The 19709-nt window shown below is 39.1% G+C and overlaps 1 protein-coding gene across 1 annotated transcript; it reads right to left on the bottom strand.

Annotated features, from left to right (window-relative positions):
- Positions 1 to 2460: 2460 nt before the first annotated feature.
- LOC306902836 (vitellogenin-like) lies at positions 2461 to 9461 on the bottom strand. Its single transcript, XM_079471701.1, has 28 exons — positions 9385 to 9461; positions 9265 to 9285; positions 9004 to 9155; positions 8657 to 8908; positions 8421 to 8582; positions 8186 to 8334; positions 7953 to 8103; positions 7697 to 7854; positions 7458 to 7623; positions 7087 to 7212; positions 6783 to 7001; positions 6492 to 6709; positions 6304 to 6401; positions 6075 to 6199; positions 5890 to 5991; positions 5685 to 5804; positions 5404 to 5590; positions 5223 to 5325; positions 4941 to 5126; positions 4726 to 4840; positions 4180 to 4384; positions 3813 to 4102; positions 3684 to 3725; positions 3517 to 3594; positions 3232 to 3438; positions 3007 to 3149; positions 2786 to 2924; positions 2461 to 2693 (listed from the first exon to the last, which is right to left on the bottom strand). The coding sequence occupies exons 1-28, from the start codon at positions 9422 to 9424 to the stop codon at positions 2571 to 2573; spliced, it is 4077 nt and encodes a 1358-aa protein (XP_079327827.1). The 5' UTR covers positions 9425 to 9461; the 3' UTR covers positions 2461 to 2570.
- Positions 9462 to 19709: the final 10248 nt, after the last annotated feature.

The following is a 19709-nucleotide window of genomic DNA, read 5'->3' as shown; positions in this document are numbered from 1 at the left end:
ACTGATCTACTGTAACATCCTCACACGCAGCGTCCATTGCATGGAGCAGGGACCTTTGATCTTGAACTTGATGCTCATACACTCTCCACCTCCAAGCGGAGAAATACTCCTCAATATGATTTAGGAAAGGAGAATAAGGTGGTAGGAACACCATGACAATCCTTGGATGAGTAGTGAACAAGGCCCTGATGAGCGGGCCACAGTTAAAATTCACATTGTCCCATACAATGATGTATTGCGGTAGGTGAGGCCCTACGAGACCTCTCTCATTTTCAGGGATCAAATCAAAATTAAGGCGGTCTAAGAAGATAAGGAGCTTCTGTCTATTGTATAGTTTTATTGCCCCCTCGCTGGCCTGGGACATCCACCGTGGCCTGGTGGCCTATAATATTACGGCCACATCTTCAGCCCTTGGCCAGGTTAAAGCCAGCTTCATCCACAAACACGAGGATGTGAGGGGTCTCGTTTCCTTCCAATCCCATTATTCTCTACAATAGCGTAAAAAAGATTACATCAAATCAGTCATACAGAACAGTCATACACTACAGTTACAGACATTACATAGAACATTCCTATGTCCTCCACAAGCTCAACATACTACTGGCAACTACTCCAGTGGTTCCAAACCTAGGGTACATGTACCCCTATGCAGAGGTACTACAGCAGTATTTGACAGAGGGGGTAAATCATCAATGACTTTCATCAATCAGAGGGGGTAAATCATCAATGACTAGGCTTACTGAAATGTTACAGTAAAACCCACAGAATTAGATAGATTTACATGGGAGGCACTAATTGAAGCTCTTTGAGCCTTTTTCTTATTGTATGTTGTATTCTTCAAAATAAGGATTATAATGATAATTGCATCATACAGTTAACTGCAGTTTTTAGGCGACATGTTGAAGTCAGATAAATCAAATACTTTCATACCTGGATTATATGGATACACAAATCAGGTAAAGTTGGTACTGAAGCCAAAAAAGTTTGAGAACCACTGCTAAATTGTAAAAAGGTTACAATGATGGACAACCAGTAACTGACTTACATGTACATACTGGTACCGCAGCTCTTTCACTCTATCAGAGTTTCTCTCAAATGGTACCCTGTAAATTTGCTTCATTGTCATCTGATGCTTCTTCAATATCTGGTCTATTGTGGAGATGCTTATAGAGTTGACATTACTCTTTTTTGAACTGAAACTGAAAAAAGACATTGGATTTTAGCATAAGAGTAGCTTCCAAGGTTTGACATCACGCATTGCACTCATTCTTAGTGCCAAAGAAATAAACAAGTTGGTTGTGCACCTCTGAACAAGGTGCACAACCAAAACGAATGAGCACAAGAAAATAGACATGAGGGCATTAAAAAAGAGGGACTAACGGAGGAGATAACAATGGGCAGATGTGGGGAATGAGACACATGTGGAAAGCAATACTAGGAAGGATATTATGTCCTTATTGACAATAATACGTCTCTCTCCACAATAACGTGGGTCTGTCATAATTCTGCCGCTAGACCAGAGAAGGCAGAATCATGACAAAATCTTTATAATTGACAAGAGTCAACAGTACATAGAAAAAAAGTAAATGAACATTTCTATGTATTCAGTACATTTATGTTTGTATCTGTATTACATGTAAACTGAAATCTTGCTTGTCAAATTGCAACAGCATGGTGTCTTCGTGCTCCTCGGGCTCTTCCCCTATTCCACCACCACGCACCCTTACTACTACTCCTCCTCCTTTCGCGGCATTCTTCTTCTTCCTCCTCCTCCTCTTCATCGAGCAGGCAGTTGCCCTTGTTCATTTACTTGGCCAGGGGCCTCCATGTTCAGAAATTTTACTGGTCCTGCATGGTCAAGCTCTTTACATACATGTTTGGCAGCATTCAAAGTCATGGACAGCACCTGTCAGGTAACTAAACATACTGCTTAATTGGTCATCTGAGATGTGTGAAACTCCTCCTTTGTTAGTCAAGTTTTAGTTTCACCTGACTGTCAATTGCTGTAATAAATTTCCAAGGGATTCATATATGGATACTGTTTGTAAAACCACAGAATTCAGTAAGGTTGTACATTCTTTTTCAACATGACTGTAGATGTGGAGCAATCTGAAAAGTTTATCATTGTAAAACATTTCCCATTTTACACACTTTTCACATCATGAAAAAAGTAGCCGACGACAGTGGAAAAGAGAGAAGACTGAACCTAGGACTGTTGCTTTTATTGTGTTTAGCATTAATTGATCTCTTTGTTTACTGATAAACGTCATGTTAAATGTTTGCCAGTATAGAGTAATAGTTATATTATAGCTATAACATGACAGTATTAGGTTTGTTGTACAGTAGACTTCTTCACTTGTTTGAAATGGCTCCAATCGCCCCTTGTTTCTGAATTCAAAATCACTGAAATGTATGCTTTGTTAGTTATTATTATAAGGAGACAGCCATTTACACCATCACTGAGACTTGCAGAATATTTATTTAGCATTACTTTACAACAATTATATTTATACAACAATCAATGTCACGTGTACAGTTACATGATCTTCAGATTTTTTTAACATTTGTTACTATTCCTCCAGATGATTCTTAAACCAGGTCAGAATATCTTCATCAATGTGAATTGAAAGAGTTCCGTCCGGATTAATGGGAACAGCATATGGAAGAGGAATGGACATTCTTGACAGTGTCATCTAGAGAAGCAGGAACAAAATAAGTTAGTTGTTTTTTAAGTCATATATATGTGAGTCATAAACAATTGAAGGACAAACTATTGGCTTCTCACCTGTGGAATCCTAGCAATGACATTCAGAGTCCTTTTAGTTGGCAAGGCTGCAGTGAGTTCAATCTCCTTTTCACTGTTCATGACTCTTTCCAGCTTGAATCCCGCCTTGACAGCTGCCATAGGGATATGCTTAGACAGCCTAATTGAGAAGGGGTGCAAAGAGATAATCAGTACATTTCATTTTACAGATACCTCAAGAATTTGTTGTCGATTAACGTTACTTTTTAGCATAAGTGGTGATAATGATTGGAATCCTTTCCCATTCCACCTCCAGACGGGCAGCTGGGAATTCTCCAAGAACACCAGCTTCAGCTTTGGCAATGACTGCATATTGTTGACACTCTGGACCCCAGGCAACCTTGGCCTGAAAGGACATTTGTGCTTTGTTGAAATTATTCAATTATTGATCACATTTTAAGAATCACATGAGTTACTAAGAATCTTACAGTGACTTTGTGCTTGCTCAGCAGGACACCATCAGCACAAATCTTCATGTTGTCATTTTCAGCAATTGAAGAAACAACAAGCTGCACTCTTGCTGTTGGCTTGTCAAAGTAAGCAGCAAGTTGGTAGCCCAGAAGCTTGTGGTCAACTCTAACAGCACGGGCAATAACAGCAAAAACAGGTGGAACAGAATTTCCAAGGAACTTGGCCTGAAAACAAAAATTGGACATTTTAGGTGTGCATACTAATTTTGTTTTTTTTATTTATTATGAACCGAACAGACACACCTGTTTTTGAATGGCCTCAAAACTAGATGCTCCGCTTCCACTGCTTACTGCCTTTGAGGTTCTATGGGGTGCCATGAACTGTAATCCAAATTATATTTAACAAGTGAAATAACAGAATCAAGAAAACAAAGTAACACAGTTTTTTACACTGGTAATTCTTTAGTTACCCGATCTTTGTGGAATTTCCTGAATGGTTCATTGATGGTGGCCTAAACATCAACATATAATAATGAATATTTATGTTTTTATACATGGTGTAGAATATCTAATGAACAGGAAACATCTCATGTCCTTACTTCAGTTAAGCGAGAGCTGGACATTGAGGAGCTTGAGCTGCTGGAACTGTTGATGCGACTGCTGCGGCTGCTGTGGCTGCTGCGGCTGCTGCGACTGCTACTGCTGCTACTTTTAGAAGAATCAGGAGCCTTTTTGGCTTCAGCGTCCAGGAGTTCCCTCAGTTTCAGCAGGATGGTCTTTCCCTCTGGAGTTTCCTCATCAACAAGGTTGATTTGCTTAAGGAGTCTCTCAGCAGCTTTAGGACCAACTTGAACCTCAAGCTCCAGTCTCTCAACTGCAGGACCATCACCTGCAAGTAACATGGCAAACCATTAATGATACTATTTCTTGGGAAATTTTTTATATAAAAATGTATTCGAAGAATACCTCTGGCCACTGCAGCACGGACTGAGTGCTGTCCTAATATGTAGAATAGAGAAGAGTTCTTTATAAAAGCAGCATTGTGTGAGTGCACCTCAACACATCCCTTGATTTCAATGTATGGGACAACAAGACAGAGCGTCTTATGCAGTGGAGCAGGAGCTCTCCGAGGGACCTCAGCTGACACATCATACCCAGTGATCTCAGATGACTGTAAAGAAAAACAAATGGTAACACTTCAGTATAGGGGGAAATTCTCACTATTAACTAGTTGTTAGTAGCATGCCTTTTATTGACATATTGGCTGTTTATTAGTGCTTTATTACAGCACATATTCTGCATGACCATATTCTACATCCCTAATCCTACCCAAAATCTAAACCTAACAGCTACCTTACTAACTATTGATAAGCAACAAATTAAGAGTTTGTTGGGGGAAAAGTTGCAGTTAATGGTTTGTTAATAGGGAGAATTGCCCCCTATACTGAAGTGTGACCAAACAAATTTTAACTTGAAGTTATAGTTTTGCACATAAATGTCCATGAGACTTACCAAATCACCAGTACGAGATGTCTGGGCATCTTTAATTGATATTTTTGGAACCAAAGGAACAATCCTCTCAGCCAAGGGATCTTCAATGTTTCTGACCACAGCAAATGTTTCAAAGCTGTCCAAATAAGATGGGATACATTTAGATGCCACAAGTGAGTTTCTTTCAGTTCCAAATTTTAACCTCAACTCTACATTATTGCTATGAACTTTATTACCTAATTTCAGCAATGTGTTCAGGAACCTCAACAGGCAGGGCCTCCACCTTGTAGTTGCCCTTGTGTAGGTCAGCTCTAGCAGCTAATTTTCCAGGAAGGATTGTACGGATCTTTCCTTTGGCCATTACAGCAGCTTGGATCAAGGCAGTGTTTACTCCCATCACAGCAAAAGTCTGCAGAGCAACACTGAAAGAAGAAGGTTGTTGACATATAAAACTGACATATACAGTATTTGCATATTATACTATATTCCTCTAAATACATGTAGCCAGAAATATGTACCTTGGTCTGACTTCAGCTACCAGCTGAACGTCAGTCCTCTTTAGCTGTTCAAGAGTGAAGGTCTCCAGCTGCTCGGGAAGAGGTGGTGTAAAGGTGGCCTTAACTTGAAGAATGTACAGAATAACATGACAATAAGAAACAAACTAAAATTATAAGAAACAAAATAAGAAAAAAAACTCACCACTGACAGCTGCAGCTGCAACAGCAGCAGTGTACAAACTGAGCTCCATGGGCACACCAGTTGCTGTTGGCAAGATACGACGCACTTCGGCTGCTAGCAGAGGTTTAGCATACTGCACAGCAATTCCTTCCTGTAATGCTTTAAGGGCTTCCATCAAAAATTCACGTGGTCTAGGTCCAGTTGCAATCTAGGAGATAGTGTTTAAGAAATGTTTCATTATCGTTATTCCGGGTCTCAGACTTGTTGTAATGAGAGAAGGCACATGAAGTACATAACAATACCGGTATTGCTTGTTCAATGAGGGTCTTGTCAATGTTGACAAAAGCCACTTCTTGTCCAAGTATTTTGATGTAGGCTGAAGCCAATGGCTGGTTGGTTGGCAGAGCCTTCCAGTTAGTGAGCTTGAGAAGTTGAAATGTAAGGTAAGATTCATGTTTTACCAGCGTACAATTACGAACCTCAAACAGTTAAATAGACATAACTTACTGCTCTCAGAGTTCGCTTTACTTTTGTGATACGGTCAATACTTTCATCAGCAGCAGGAGATTGCAGAAGAGCCTCCTGGATTCCTTCAGTTCTCACACCAATCTGTTTAAAATATTCAACTGGGTCTATTCAAAGTGTTTAAAATATTTAAAAACTAAAATAAATAAAAAGGGTTTTGGCCCCACCTCAAAAACGTCAGCAGCAGCTCCAGCTAGGTAAGCACGTGCTTTTGCTACAACAGCTCTGGGTAGGATGGTGGCGGCATCATTGATCATGTAGGCACTACCAGCAGCTCCAATCATTAGAGGACCTTCACATCAACAGAGAAACCAATAGTCAACATAAAGAATTTAACAAATGCTCATGGTGGCTATGTATCACCGAATGTTATGATTTACAGTGGCAGTTACTTACTATGATAAATGTCCAGTGTAAGGGCTCTGCTGAAACGGAGGCTAAGTCTGTCCAACTTGGGGCTCAAGAGCTTGATGGCAACACTAGCTGCACCAGCACTTAAAATGGAAAACCATGATCACATTAGGGCTTGTTTTCAAATGAAGCGATAAAATATTTAATTGGAAAATGTCCTTTTTAATACTTACACAGCTGCCATGTCAGGAGCAGTAATTCTGGTCAAGGACTTGATGTGAGAATATGCAAAGCTTGCCACATGCATGTTTGGCTCAATCCTCAAAGCACCAGCAAGACTGGAAACAAGAGCCACTGAGGGCTTTGTCTCAAACAACACAATACAGGCAACCATGCGCACTTCAGGGTGGAGAGCTCTGTCCAATAAGAGCTGCAAAGCCACTGGCTGAACCTGAGGTAAGAAACAAGGTAAGTTAACAACTGTCCGTTTTTTTAATTAAGTTTCAACAACATCTGATATTTACCATTTTGGGCTCTTTCTTGGCAATGTTCCTCAGTGCCAAGAGGGCATCAACCTGGACTCTAATGGGTAGAGTTGTAGCGGCAGATCTCAGTCCTGGCAGGAGCTTCATGATTGTTTTAAGACTAGCAGGGTGACCAGCATTTCCCAGAACTTTCAGAACCAATGAGATTTCAGGAATGTCATTCTTGGCAATGGCATCTGCAGCAATATCATGGATGGGCTGAGGGTATGAATGCTCATAAAATTAGAAAAAATTGTAAATGACAAATTCTTATTAAGATAAAAGGATGAATTGATCTGTTTACTCTGAGTAGCTCAACAGGGCAGTTGGGTACTGCAATACAGTGCTTAGCGATCATAGAACCATATCCAAGCATGATCACTTCACGCACTGCTGGGATTTTGGTGATTTTCTCATGCACAGCCAAACTCTGTTTGAAAAGAACAATTTCAAGTTTATTATTCCCCAAGGGGCATTTTTTCCACAGCCAGAAAAAAAGACATACAATTACAATACAAAGAAAACAACACAGACACAATTACTTTTATAAACACTTAAGACCATTTAAAAATCAAATAGCAGCTGACAAACATTTTCTTGTCCGGCATAGTGGCATATCCTTTAATACGGCTATATTTGCAAATTTCCATTATGAAAATAGTAAAGTGTACCCACAGCAGTCAACTGGATGGTTTCCAAATCAGCAGTGACCATTTGCAGAGCAATCACAATAGCCTGAATGAATTCAGGAATGGTAAATTCATGAGCCAGAAACTTCTCCTTAATGAATTTTACAATGACTGGTGTCCCAGCAGCAGGAAGAGCATCCAGAAGCCAGCGCCTAACGGAAGAATAGCTTTAGTTTAAAAAATATGCTACAGTACGTTGCTGATAACATTATTTAAGAAATGTACCTATAAATAGGTTGGTCCTTAAATTGAGCCCAGATAGCCTCAACGTTCTCCAGTGTGGCAACACGGAGAAGTTGGATGAGCTGAACAATCTTCAAGGGAGCATCATCATGAACCATAGCCATATTGTTAGCAACCAACTGCTTCAGGATCTCTATGATCTAGAACAATCCAGGACCATATTTAGTGGACTTCTAAAAAGTCAGACATGCACTTTTAAACCTGGGATTTTTTATTCAAGGCAAATTATTAAGTGTACCTGGGCTGGTGCATCGCTGATCTTCATTAATTGAATGGGTGACTGAAGAATCTCAGTTGAAAACTCATACTGCAGGGATCCGCGGGGCAGGTAATCAGCTTTGATGGGAACAACAGGGGTTTTCTCAATCTCAACAAAAGCCAAGGTTTGTCTGGAAAAAGATTAATCGTCTTAACATCCTACGAGTGAAACTTGTATGGAATGTTGCAACTTAAAATGAGAACCAGTCATACTTTGCTTCCATCATGACAGCACCATGGATCTCATTGAGTGGTGAGAACTGATGAATTTCCTCAACTGTTGCTTCAGTGATCAGTACACCGGTGGCAGAAGGTTTCATGATGTAGTTGTAAGTTGCAGTTTCAATCAAACTCTTGACTCTCTGTTAATAGAGACAAAGTCAATTTAACCCCCAACGTTTTATTTAAGTAAATGTATAATCTACTTGAAAATATTCTTTCGCATTACCCGTGTGCATTCAGAACATGTCTCTGCGTACGCCAAGCCAATGTCCTTCATGATTCGTTCCTGACAATGGCTGAGGTCCTTAGACTTGGTGACAATAATATGGTTGGCTTTTGGGTCTTCATTGATGATATAGTGTGTCCTGCACACTCCCTGAGCTCCAGCCTTTAAGGAGAAGCCATGTAAATTAGTTTGCACATTTTAAAATGGATTGAAATTCTACTTGGGCAATTCCTCACCTCTTGCAGTTCATAGACATTCTGGGTCTTCTTCAGGTTGAGCTGAAGGATGTTAAGGATTCCTCTGTGCAAGTTCATGACAGTAGGGGACACTCCTGCTGGGGCAAAAACCTTCCCAACCACACCATTAGTATACTCAAACTTGATGGGAATCTGAAGCTGAGTGGCCAGTGCTGCAGTGAGCTTAGTGGCAGGAACAAAAGGATCCCTGGGCCAGATACCTCCATACTCAAAGAGCAGAGGATCCATGAGCTGTTTGGAAACATTTTCACTTTTTACTACTTGAAACCAGTGTAGCAGTTTTTGTTTTTATCGTACACTAAAACTAAGTTGTTAACAGTGTTTACCTTAAGCAGGAAGATATTTTCTGTCACCGCTGTGAGATGAACCTTGCTGCTGACTTTAATTCCTGCTCTGGCCAGACCTTCTTGAGGGAGACCGCCCAAGAGCAGAGCCTCATACTTGTACACATAGGTCTTGTCAAGGGCAAACTCAGGAACTGAAATGAGATAAGAATTTTTGGGATAATTCAGGTCAATGCGGACCACTTAAGAGAACAAGAACAACAAAAAAAGAAAGACAATCCTTTGCCAAATCATAATACTTACCAAGGTTAATCTGTTGACATGCTGAAATAAAGGTGACGAAACATTTTATTAATCAATTTTTTTTCTATATGTTTTTCTGTAAATTACAAGTTAAATCTTTAAAAAAAATATTTCACTTACCCACAAGGGCTACTGCCAAGACAAGCACAACAGATCTCATGACTGGTGGTTTGTGGGGAACTCACAGAGATACAGACCTTTTATAGTAGTTTTTGTTGACCCAGTTGGATTTGTAAATAAATTATTGACAGTTGATTTACATAGATTTGTACTTAGATTAGAAATTAGGTTACCCTGGCCTGCCATCATGTCATCCTCAAGGCCAATGTCCAAAATGAAATTCTAAATCTTTTCAACATAAGTATCTATCTATCTATCTATCTATCTATCTATCTATCTATCTATCTATCTATCTATCTATCTATCTATCTATCTATCTATCTATCTATCTATCTATCTATCTATCTATCTATCTATCTATCTATCTATCTATCTATCTATCTATCTATCTATCTATCTATCTATCTATCATCTTATCTGTCTATCTATTCTGTATGTAATAAATCTGTAGTTTGGAGGTCTATCTTACAATTTATGTTGACAGACTTTTGTTTGATGATAAGAAAGTAAATGAAGTTAGCTTTGACGTCTATATGTATGCTAATAAGATAACGTTGAACAAAACCAAAATCTTTACAGTATTTTAGTAATAGATTATCTTTCTAAATAAACATGGATTGGTTGCACATGCAGTTTACAGTAAGGTTAGGTTACCCTGGCCATGTCATTAAAGAAGAACTGTTAAAAGTCAATGTTACTTTATTTGTTTGAATGAAAAGACGAAATATTGGTAGATAACCTTTGCAAGTAGTAATGGAGTAATCTGTGAAGCATAGCAAAATTCAAAAGATCAAAATGTTGAAAAGATCAAATATTTATGTACAATGCATAGAAGAAGACAACTGAATATTACTCATATTTTCTAGATATGTATGGTCTTTTTTTGTTCTGTTTATATTTTGAGGAATTTAGGAAAGCAAATAGTTCTGGGGCACATTTTTCTGGGGCACATTGACCAGTTTGCAGCATTAAGGGGGATTTAATAATTTTCAGAATCTTGCAGATTATGTTTTTAAGGTCAGTATGTGGCCACTTAGCAGATAATACCGTCAAACAACAATAATACTAATACTTTTATGTTTTGCATTTAATGCTCTTTTTTACACTCAAATTGCCAGAACAGCAATACAAAAGCAACATATAAATTATTTCACAGGAAAAGACAAACAAAAATACATCTAATTTATGAAAGACATCTTTAAAAGTATTTTTCAAAAAGGTCAATTTCTTAAAATTTTTTGACATTGAAGGTGTAAGACATTGAAACCTGGCTAAAGCCAGATGATTATATTACTTTAAATGAGTCTGTCCCCCAAGATTATTATTATAAACATGAGCATCTTCTGAAAGGCAGAGGGGGAGGTGTTGCTTTACAATAACTCTTTCAGCATTTCCCAGAAGTATAACCCTAAATACAACAATTTCATGGTACTTCATGTTTCAGCACCTAATACTAGGTTAAAACATCTTTAAAAATTATTCTGGCTATTGTATATAAGCCTCCAGGGCACCACACAGATTTTCTTAAAGAATTTTGGTGGGATCTTATCAAAACTATTACTGGCCGCAGATAGAGTCCTTGTCGTTGGTGACATTTACATCCATGTAGATAACGATACAGATGCTTTAGGAAAGGCTTTTAAAGACACTCTTAACTCCATGGGTGTTAGACAACATGTGTCAGGACCCACTCACCTTCGTAATCATACTTTAGATTTACAGTTTTTTTACAGACGCTAGGACACATTTGTCAATACTTAGGTCACTTTTGCAAAACTCTTCACACAGCTCTCCTAACCAACTTTCAGGTTGGCAAAGCAGTTCATTTCATATTCAAAATGCACTACAACTACCAAAACACTTTATTCAGGTCTCAAATCAACTCATTCTTCCAGAACACTAGCAAAGGTTGACAGCCGACAAACACAATTTGTCACCCACAAAACAATGACCTAAAAAACACTAACAACATGCACCATTATACAATGTTTTCTTGTGTAAAACAAGGACACATCTCTGTTTATATTCACTGCAATATATGTTACTGGAATGAATCAGACATGATGCTGTAGTCGTCAATATTTTATGTCGTTTATTTATTTTTATTTTTATTTTGGAGTAATTCCAAAATACAAGAATTTGTATACACACCATCCACTGATACTGATACAATAGTACAGTAATGCTAATCTAATCGGTCTTCACCATTTGGCCAGAGGTTCTCATCCACATCACATCTTCTGTCATCTAGGGCAATACACCTAGGAAAGAATCTTCTGGCATGCCTGATCCATCCCTGGCAATCTTCTTCCTCTTTCAGCCACTTATCTATTTCTGGCTGGGTCCATGTTTACATCACAATACAAAACTATTCAGCAGTTTCTCCTTTTGTAATGAAATTGAAAGACTAACACCTATTTAGATGTTCATCTACAATGAGAATCAGCTGTACAAAGAGTTTTGGCAGTTGTTGTGTCTGAGTGAGAAAATAATTCATGAAATTTGAGAGATGTTGTCATTGAATGCATTTTGTGCCAAAGCAATGATATTTGATCCTCAGTTTAACCCACATAGACTTCTGTTGTGCTCACTGTGTGAAGAGCTTTGCAAAAGTGACCGAAGTATTGAGAAATGTGTCCTAGCGTCTGTAAAAAACTGGAATACTGTCTTACAGTATAAATTTGGATGACGTTAAAATCCTTCAGCAGAGCGAAGACATTTCGGGATCATTAACTGGTATCATGCTAGCTTCACTGGCCTATTGCTGCAAATCAAACTCCTTGTAACAAATATGTTAGAACAATAACTTAAACTACCAAAGGTGCATTTCTTGATAATCTGCCTGAATTGTCTCAAATCTCTAGCATGAGTAATAACGTTGAAGATCTTGACTTTACCATTGAAAATAGAGAACACTTGACACAGTTGCTCCTCTGCGCTTAAAGAAGATTAAAAATGGCAGCCCAAAACCGTGGTATAATGAACAGACTCAGGGTCTAAAGAAAGCGGCAAGAAGGTATTTCGTAGTATTCAAAATACAGGAAAGCCTTAAAAACTTCTAGATCCGCCTACTTTTCATCACTAATAGAAGAAAACCAGCACAACCAACAGTGGCTAAATTAACAACAAATAAATCGTCAGCGACTTCTGATTCTGTATATTAGCATAGCAGTAATTAATGAATGAACTACATCACAAATAAAATCCAAGATATTAGAGAAAAAATTATAACTATGCAACCAGAAGTGAAACCCGCTGAAAAAACCACTAACTTACAGCACCCCTAAGGAGAAATTGATATTATTTTCTACCGTAGATCACAATCCGTCCATCCATTTTCTACCGCTTATCCGGGGCCGGGTCGTGGGGGCAGCAGTCTAAGCAGAGATGCCCAGACATCCCTCACCCTACACACTTCCCCCAGCTCTTCCGGGGGGACACCGAGGCGTTCCCAGGCCAGCCGGGAGACATAGTCCCACCAGCGTGTCCTAGGTCTTCCCCGGGGTCTCCTCCCGGTCGGACGGGCCCGGAACACCTTCCGGGGAAGGCGTCCAGTAGGCATCCGAAACAGATGCCCAAGCCACCTCAGCTGACCCCTCTCGATGTGGAGGAGCAGCGGCTCTACTCCGAGCTCCTCCTGGGTGACCAAGCTTCTCACCCTATCTCTAAGGGATCGCCCAGCCACCCTGCGGAGGAAGCTCATTTCCGCCGCCTGTATCCGGGATCTTGTCCTTTCGGTCATGACCCAAAGCTCATGACCATAGGTGAGAGTAGGAACGTAGATTGACCGGTAAATTGAGAGCTTCGCCTTGCGGCTCAGCTCTTTCTTCACCACGACGGACCGGTATATCGACCGCATTACTGCAGAAGCTGCACCGATCCGTCTATCAATCTCCCGTTCCATCCTTCCCTCACTCACAAGACCCCGAAATACTTAAACTCCTCCACTTGAGGAAGGAACTCTCCACCAACCTGAAGTGGGCAAGCCACCCTTTTCCGACTGAGGACCATGGCCTCGGATTTGGAGGTACTGATTTTCATTCCAGCCGCTTCACACTCTGTTGTAAACCGTCCCAGTGCATGCTGAAGGTCCTGGTTTGAAGGGGCCAACACGACAACATCATCCGCAAATAGCAGAGACGAGATCGTGTGATCCTCAAACCTGACACCCTCCGGCCCCTGGCTGCGCCTAGAAATTCTGTCCATAAAAATTACGAACAGAACCGGTGACAAAGGGCAGCCCTGCCGGAGTCCGACATGCACTGGGAACAAGTCCGACTTTCTGCTGGCAATGCGAACCAAGCTCCTGCTTCGGCCGTACAGGGACCTGACAGCCCTTAGTAAAGGACCACAGACCCCATACTCCCGAAGCACCCTCCACAGGATGCCACGAGGGACACAGTCGAATGCTTTCTCCAAATCCACAAAACACATGTGGATTGGTTGAGCAAACTCCCATGAACCATTGTAGATCACAATGACTATCTAAAATCATTAGATCATCGAAATAATCAACATGCATGCTAGACTCTATACCTACAAATCTACTGAAAGAGATGCTCCCAGAAATTATAGATCCTCTTCTTAGCATTATTACAGTTTTTTACAATCGCTATGACAGTTTTTTCAATACATTTAACAAGTTTCCTAAACTCTTAACGCACCAACACACCTAAAACACACAATTGGCAAAACAGTTAATTTCATGCTCAAAATCACACATTGTAAACTAAACTCCAAAACAAATTTTCAAAATACAATAATTCACTAACACAATACACTATGTCTAACAAAACATTGCAAACATGTTTACAAATCAAATAATTATTCAAAACACTAACACATGTTCTCTTCCAACAGGAACATTTAGTCAATCATAACACAATGACAAAAAAAAACACTAACATCTGAGGGGTATTGCACAAAAGTAGAATTAAGAAAGCTAGGATAATAGAACAGTCGCGGCTTGACCTAGTTTAATCAGTGCATCCTGGCTTAATCCGTTGCACGTTTGCTGAGCCAGGATGAGAACGCGCGGATATGTCAAGCCATGTGTATATAGTTTGGATAAATGCACGTTCACGGCATTCTTAAGAAGATCACGAAATCGATCAAAGAATCACTGATGCAGAAATGGACAAAACCCGTGCGGCATACTTTTCGCCTAATGAGCAACAGCTTCTTATGGAAACGTATGAAGAAGTGAAACATATAATATGTAAAAAAGGCAATACAGCTGCTGTGATAAAACAAAGAGAGAATGCATGGCAAACAATAGCGGACCGATTGAATGCGTAAGTAGTCCAAATAACCAGTGCTCCACTGAAACCCTCATAATTACAATTCAAGGAGTTACTTGTCATTTTCAAAAATAATTGTATACTTAAATGTGACCAGTGGACATGCATTTAACATAAAGAATAATTGCAAACACTTACCCACTATGGGCATCTATTTGATCTATTTAGTTTCTTTTATGTCTATAATCTTTTTACTCTTATCTATTTGTAATCTTTTTTTGCTCTTTTTATACATCTAATCTATTTTATAATTTGTATCTATCCATTCCTCTTAAAGAACAAACATGTCTGGCCAAAAAAGGACTTAGCAGCAAGTCAAGATTAAATACAAGAATATTTTGCAGGCTGGTAAGTGACTTGTTTGCAAAGAACATAGGTGACATGTTGGCTGACATTTTATTGTCTGATTTTAGCAATAAAAAAAAAGTCATATATCTGGTACGGGGGGTGGCCCTCCAGCCCTGGACTTAAACAAAGGGAAGCCAGTGATTGAAGGGATCCAGGGAGGTACAGCCACTGACTCTGGTCCAGCAAGGGATACTGACCTCTTCATACAAGGTACATTATTGCCATGAGACTGCACATGGAAAATATTGAAATCCATATACATTTATGTGGACTGTGCGACTTTGCCTTACCTTGCAGTGGCTGGTAACACCTTTACACTTTTGGAGCCACCAGATTTGCCGGTGAGTACTCTTTATTGAATCATAGGCTTTGCATGTCCTGTCAAAAATATCATTACAAGTATTGAATGTGGCAGAGGGAAGCCACATCTACAGCAGTGGAGTGCACTTCTGCTGACGATGAGACCGTGTCGCTGGACTCCAGAAGGCTTGAGGTATCATGTAAATTTTGTGGCAATAGACACATTTTTTCATAAGTTCATAATAGATAAAAAGTCAGGGAAGTGGTACTAATAGAAAATATAATTTGTTACAGGATCCTGACATTGGGGAGCCTGATAAGCAGCCTGGAAACATAGTGAGTATTGCCTAAAGTAAATTTACATTATACCAAAATTCTGCTATGCTAACTAAAAGGTGTTCACAGAATTCACAAACTGTCAGATATCTCTACACAACGCATTTTAAGAAACAGATCGAGCTGACAGAAGTCAAGATTGATGTGAACAAAAGAAAGCTGCAGGAAATGGACCTTGAGATGCAAATTAAACACAAGACCCTGAGGAAACTAGAACTGGAAATCCAGAAACTAGAAAGAGAAGTAAGTGACTTCAGTTCATACTGTAACCATGACTGTAACACAATGTATTAATAATCATCATTTTTTCTCTCCAAAGCTCCAAGCTGACAAGTGATGACACCAAAATAGCTGACAAGTGATGACACCAAAATAATTAAAAAAAAATATTCCAAAACCATTGTGGTCTTGTAACTTTTTTATGAATGTCAAGTACACTTTAGTTATTGATCCAGTGAAGTGGAACTAGAATTTGGGAAGATGACCACAGTGTGTGCTACCGATGCCAAATAAAATGCATGTACACATGAAAAAGTTATATAGCCTACATTATCCTTTATTAAAAGATGGGCTAAATCAAAACCAAATTTACTGAAATAATTTGCAATGTATTGTTCTCTAACAAGTCTACCATTTCTGTTATCTGGGAATATGGCACCATTGTCCCAATCAACATCCAAAGCAACTCTGGGAGCCCTTTCTTTTCTTAGGCTGGCAATATTGTGCAGCACTGTGCAGGCAACAGTCACGTCACATGCTCTGTCTGGGGAGACCCTCAGGTGGTGCAGGCACTGAAATAGTGATTTCAGGAGGCCGAATGTCATTTCAATTCGAGCCCTGGTTTTGGCATGGGCATGGTTGTAAGCTTGCTGTGCTGGGGTTTGGGGGTCTGTAAGGGGAGTCATCAGAAATGTCTCACAGGCATAGCCTTTGTCCCCCAGCAGCACGCCAGAGAACTCTCCTGCGAATGCAAAACATAATTCTTACATGTACTGTACTCTTGATGTTCAAGGTGCATAAAAAATGGGGTGGCTTACCTAGAGAGAGTCTCTGGTAAATTCTACTGGCCCGAAAGATTCTGGAGTCATGGACTGAGCCAGGCCACTTTGCCTCTAAATTTGTGATAAGGCAGGCAGCATCACAGATCATCTGTAAAATTATATAGCGTATTAAGGTCATTTAATGCACAGAATAATTATGTAGCTGACAGTAACCATAACTCATTCTTACCTGAACATTAACACTGTGGAAGGATTTCCTGTTAACATAATCTCCCTCATGTGCCCCTGAGGGGCGTTGGATACGAATATTGGTGCAATCCACTGTCCCAATTACATTAGGAAACGCTGTAACACAAAATAATGAGTGTCATACTGTGACTGTGCTAATGTAATGTTATTATTCGTGTTCCCTGCAATCTTGTAGAAATCCTCCTTGATGTGGATGAATCTTCTGTGACCAGGGAAGGTGATAAATATGTGCACAAGAGATTTCAATGCCAGACTTACCTTTCTTATTGTGCGGCAAATAGTGGCTTTATTGAGGTTTTCTGCATCACCGACAGAATACAGAAACATGCCACTTGCAAAGAATCGCAGTGCTACGCAGACCATCTGTGGGACAGTGAGAGCATGGCTCCGTGCTGTCCTGTGCTGTATGTTTGGACCCAGCAGCCTACACAAATATCTGATGCCATCACCTGAGAATCTGTACCTCTCAGTCAGATATTGGTCTGAAAAGGCCAATGGGTCTGCCCTATCTCTGAAGACTCTTTCATGCCTGAATGCTCGTCTGAGTATTAAAACTTCCTCATCAACTACATCATTCAACAAAGGGCAAGCCATTGTGAATCGGAGAAACACAAATATTTAGTCTATATATACTACATATTGACCTCGTTACGGACTTAATTGAAACCACATTTGCAACTTCATGAGCCATTGTCTCATTATTATCTCATGAGCCATTGTCTCCATTATCTCATCAACTGCTATAATATATTGATATTTTTTCTCATTCAACAGTACATTTCTACTCTATACTTGCATATACATAGTCATTCTATTTCTCATATAGTATAGTATAGTTCTTTTGTACTGTGTTGGCATTCATTGCGACAGCAAAGTAATAATTGCTCAAAAAATCTGCTTTCCTCACTGGGTGTATGACAATAAACGCTTTAAATCTCGAATAATATATATATATATATATATATATATATATATATATATATATATTCATCAAACCTCTGGCAGTGAAATGAACAGCAGTTTTAAAGAATAACTAAAATAACAGTACGCATACTTATATGAATGATTGTATATCTAGTATTTTAGAAGTGACTAAAACACATTAATATCTAGTAGGATTTAGGGAGGAACTAGCCGATAAATCACTAGGATTAATTTTAGCCTGGTTGTTAGCCTGCTCCGGAGCAGGCTAGCTGCAAAGTGTAAATCTCCATAGTAACTTAAAGTAGATTAATTTAGCCACCCTTCATGCAACTGAGTAAGGGCTAAATTCAGCCAGGACAACTGGAAAATCCCAGCTTAATCCCTTATCTTGCTTTTGTGCAATACCCCTCGGCTGAATTTACAGAAACTGCATTATTTTATGTGTCAGGTCTGCCCTTATACAATAGACAGTTTATTGTATTGATCATAGATTGTGTTTTGCACTGTAGTTTCTTTTGAAGCCTCTCTACGTTTTAGTTTTGTTGGGTTTAGTAAATGCATGCATTTTGTTTCTTTTGCTGCAGAAATATAATACAAAAATGAATGACCATCTCAGTGTAGCTTTATAGAATGCACAGTTTATGAAAAAAAATACAGAGACAGAAATGCTGCAGTAAAGACTTTATTTGAAAAAGGACATTACTGCAAGATATACAAACAGAAAAAGCACCGGAATAATAATACAGTTTTTCTCAATTGTTTACACACATTTTCTGAAAGCATGCCTCATACTCTCAGAACTCTACACACAAATAAAAAAACACAAACACAATTGGCAAAACCCCTCAATTCTCCTGCAAAATGAAACTTCACATTCAAAACAATGTTCTTTCTTCTCAAAATGGTATTTTGTTTTCAAATGACACACACAAACCATCATATGAATAAACATTTATAAGAACCAGTTGAACACTGATGTGATTTATGTAAAACACTATGATGAATGGGAAACACTTCTCCATTCATCATAATGACTTTGCTCTTTATATGGTTCAGTGTTACACTTACTACAGACAGTACATATATAATTGTGTTGTCAAATGTTTTTAGTATATATATATATATATATATATAAAATAGATTTTATAGTCAGAACACACAAATACACAATAACAAATATATTTTATTTTTCCAAAAAAAAACAATGTACAGTGTACATCCCAACCAACGCAAAGTTGCACATAAAGTGGTGTACATACAAAACAACAGAAGAATTGACTGTATACAGTTACAGTAAAAAAACTATGCTGCATCTTCTCTTCGTTTTGGGTCTGGCCACAGCACCTCATCCACATCACAAGCAATGTTTTTCAGTCCAGCCATGAAAAGCATCAGCTGCTTTATCTCCACATGTGTCTTCCATAGCTTGGAGAAGGGGTATAGGCGTTTGTGACAGGTGTTTACACATGTGATGAGTCAGTGTGGATATTTGAATGGCAGTGTGTTCCTTGTGAAAACAAGAGATTTTTCTGCCCGAAAATTGTGCCAAATGCAGAGAATTGTGTTTAGTGTTTTGAAAAAAGTGTCTTTTAGATCTGCAATGTGAGTGTAAAGCAGGAATTGTGCTTGTAGTTTAGCAGAATTGGTTCAGGGGGTTGGTGAATGAGTTACATGTTGTGGTCATTGTGTCTCAAGTACCAATATTTGTGTGTAAACAATCGAGAAAAACTGTAATAATAAAAAAAGTAATCTTCTAATCTGCTCGGTCTTCTGCATTTGGCCACATGTTCTCATCCACATCACACCTGATATATTCTCTGGCAAGGCATCTTGGGAAGAATCCTGCATCCAGGAGGGACATTTGGTC

This window comes from Barbatula barbatula (genome assembly GCF_947034865.1).
Source record: "Barbatula barbatula genome assembly, chromosome: 13".
In the NCBI taxonomy this organism is placed as follows: Eukaryota; Metazoa; Chordata; class Actinopteri; order Cypriniformes; family Nemacheilidae; genus Barbatula; species Barbatula barbatula.
This window is presented reverse-complemented; position numbering and strand designations above follow the sequence as displayed.

Coding starts and splice junctions, on each gene's coding strand:
- LOC306902836 (XM_079471701.1), bottom strand. CDS start 9,424: ATGAGATCTGTTGTGCTTGTCTTGGCAGTAGCCCTTGTGG. Junction 6,402..6,491: donor GCTCCTGACATGGCAGCTGT/GTAAGTATTAAA, acceptor TTCCATTTTAAG/TGCTGGTGCAGCTAGTGTTG. Junction 5,591..5,684: donor TCATTGAACAAGCAATACCG/GTATTGTTATGT, acceptor ACTATCTCCTAG/ATTGCAACTGGACCTAGACC.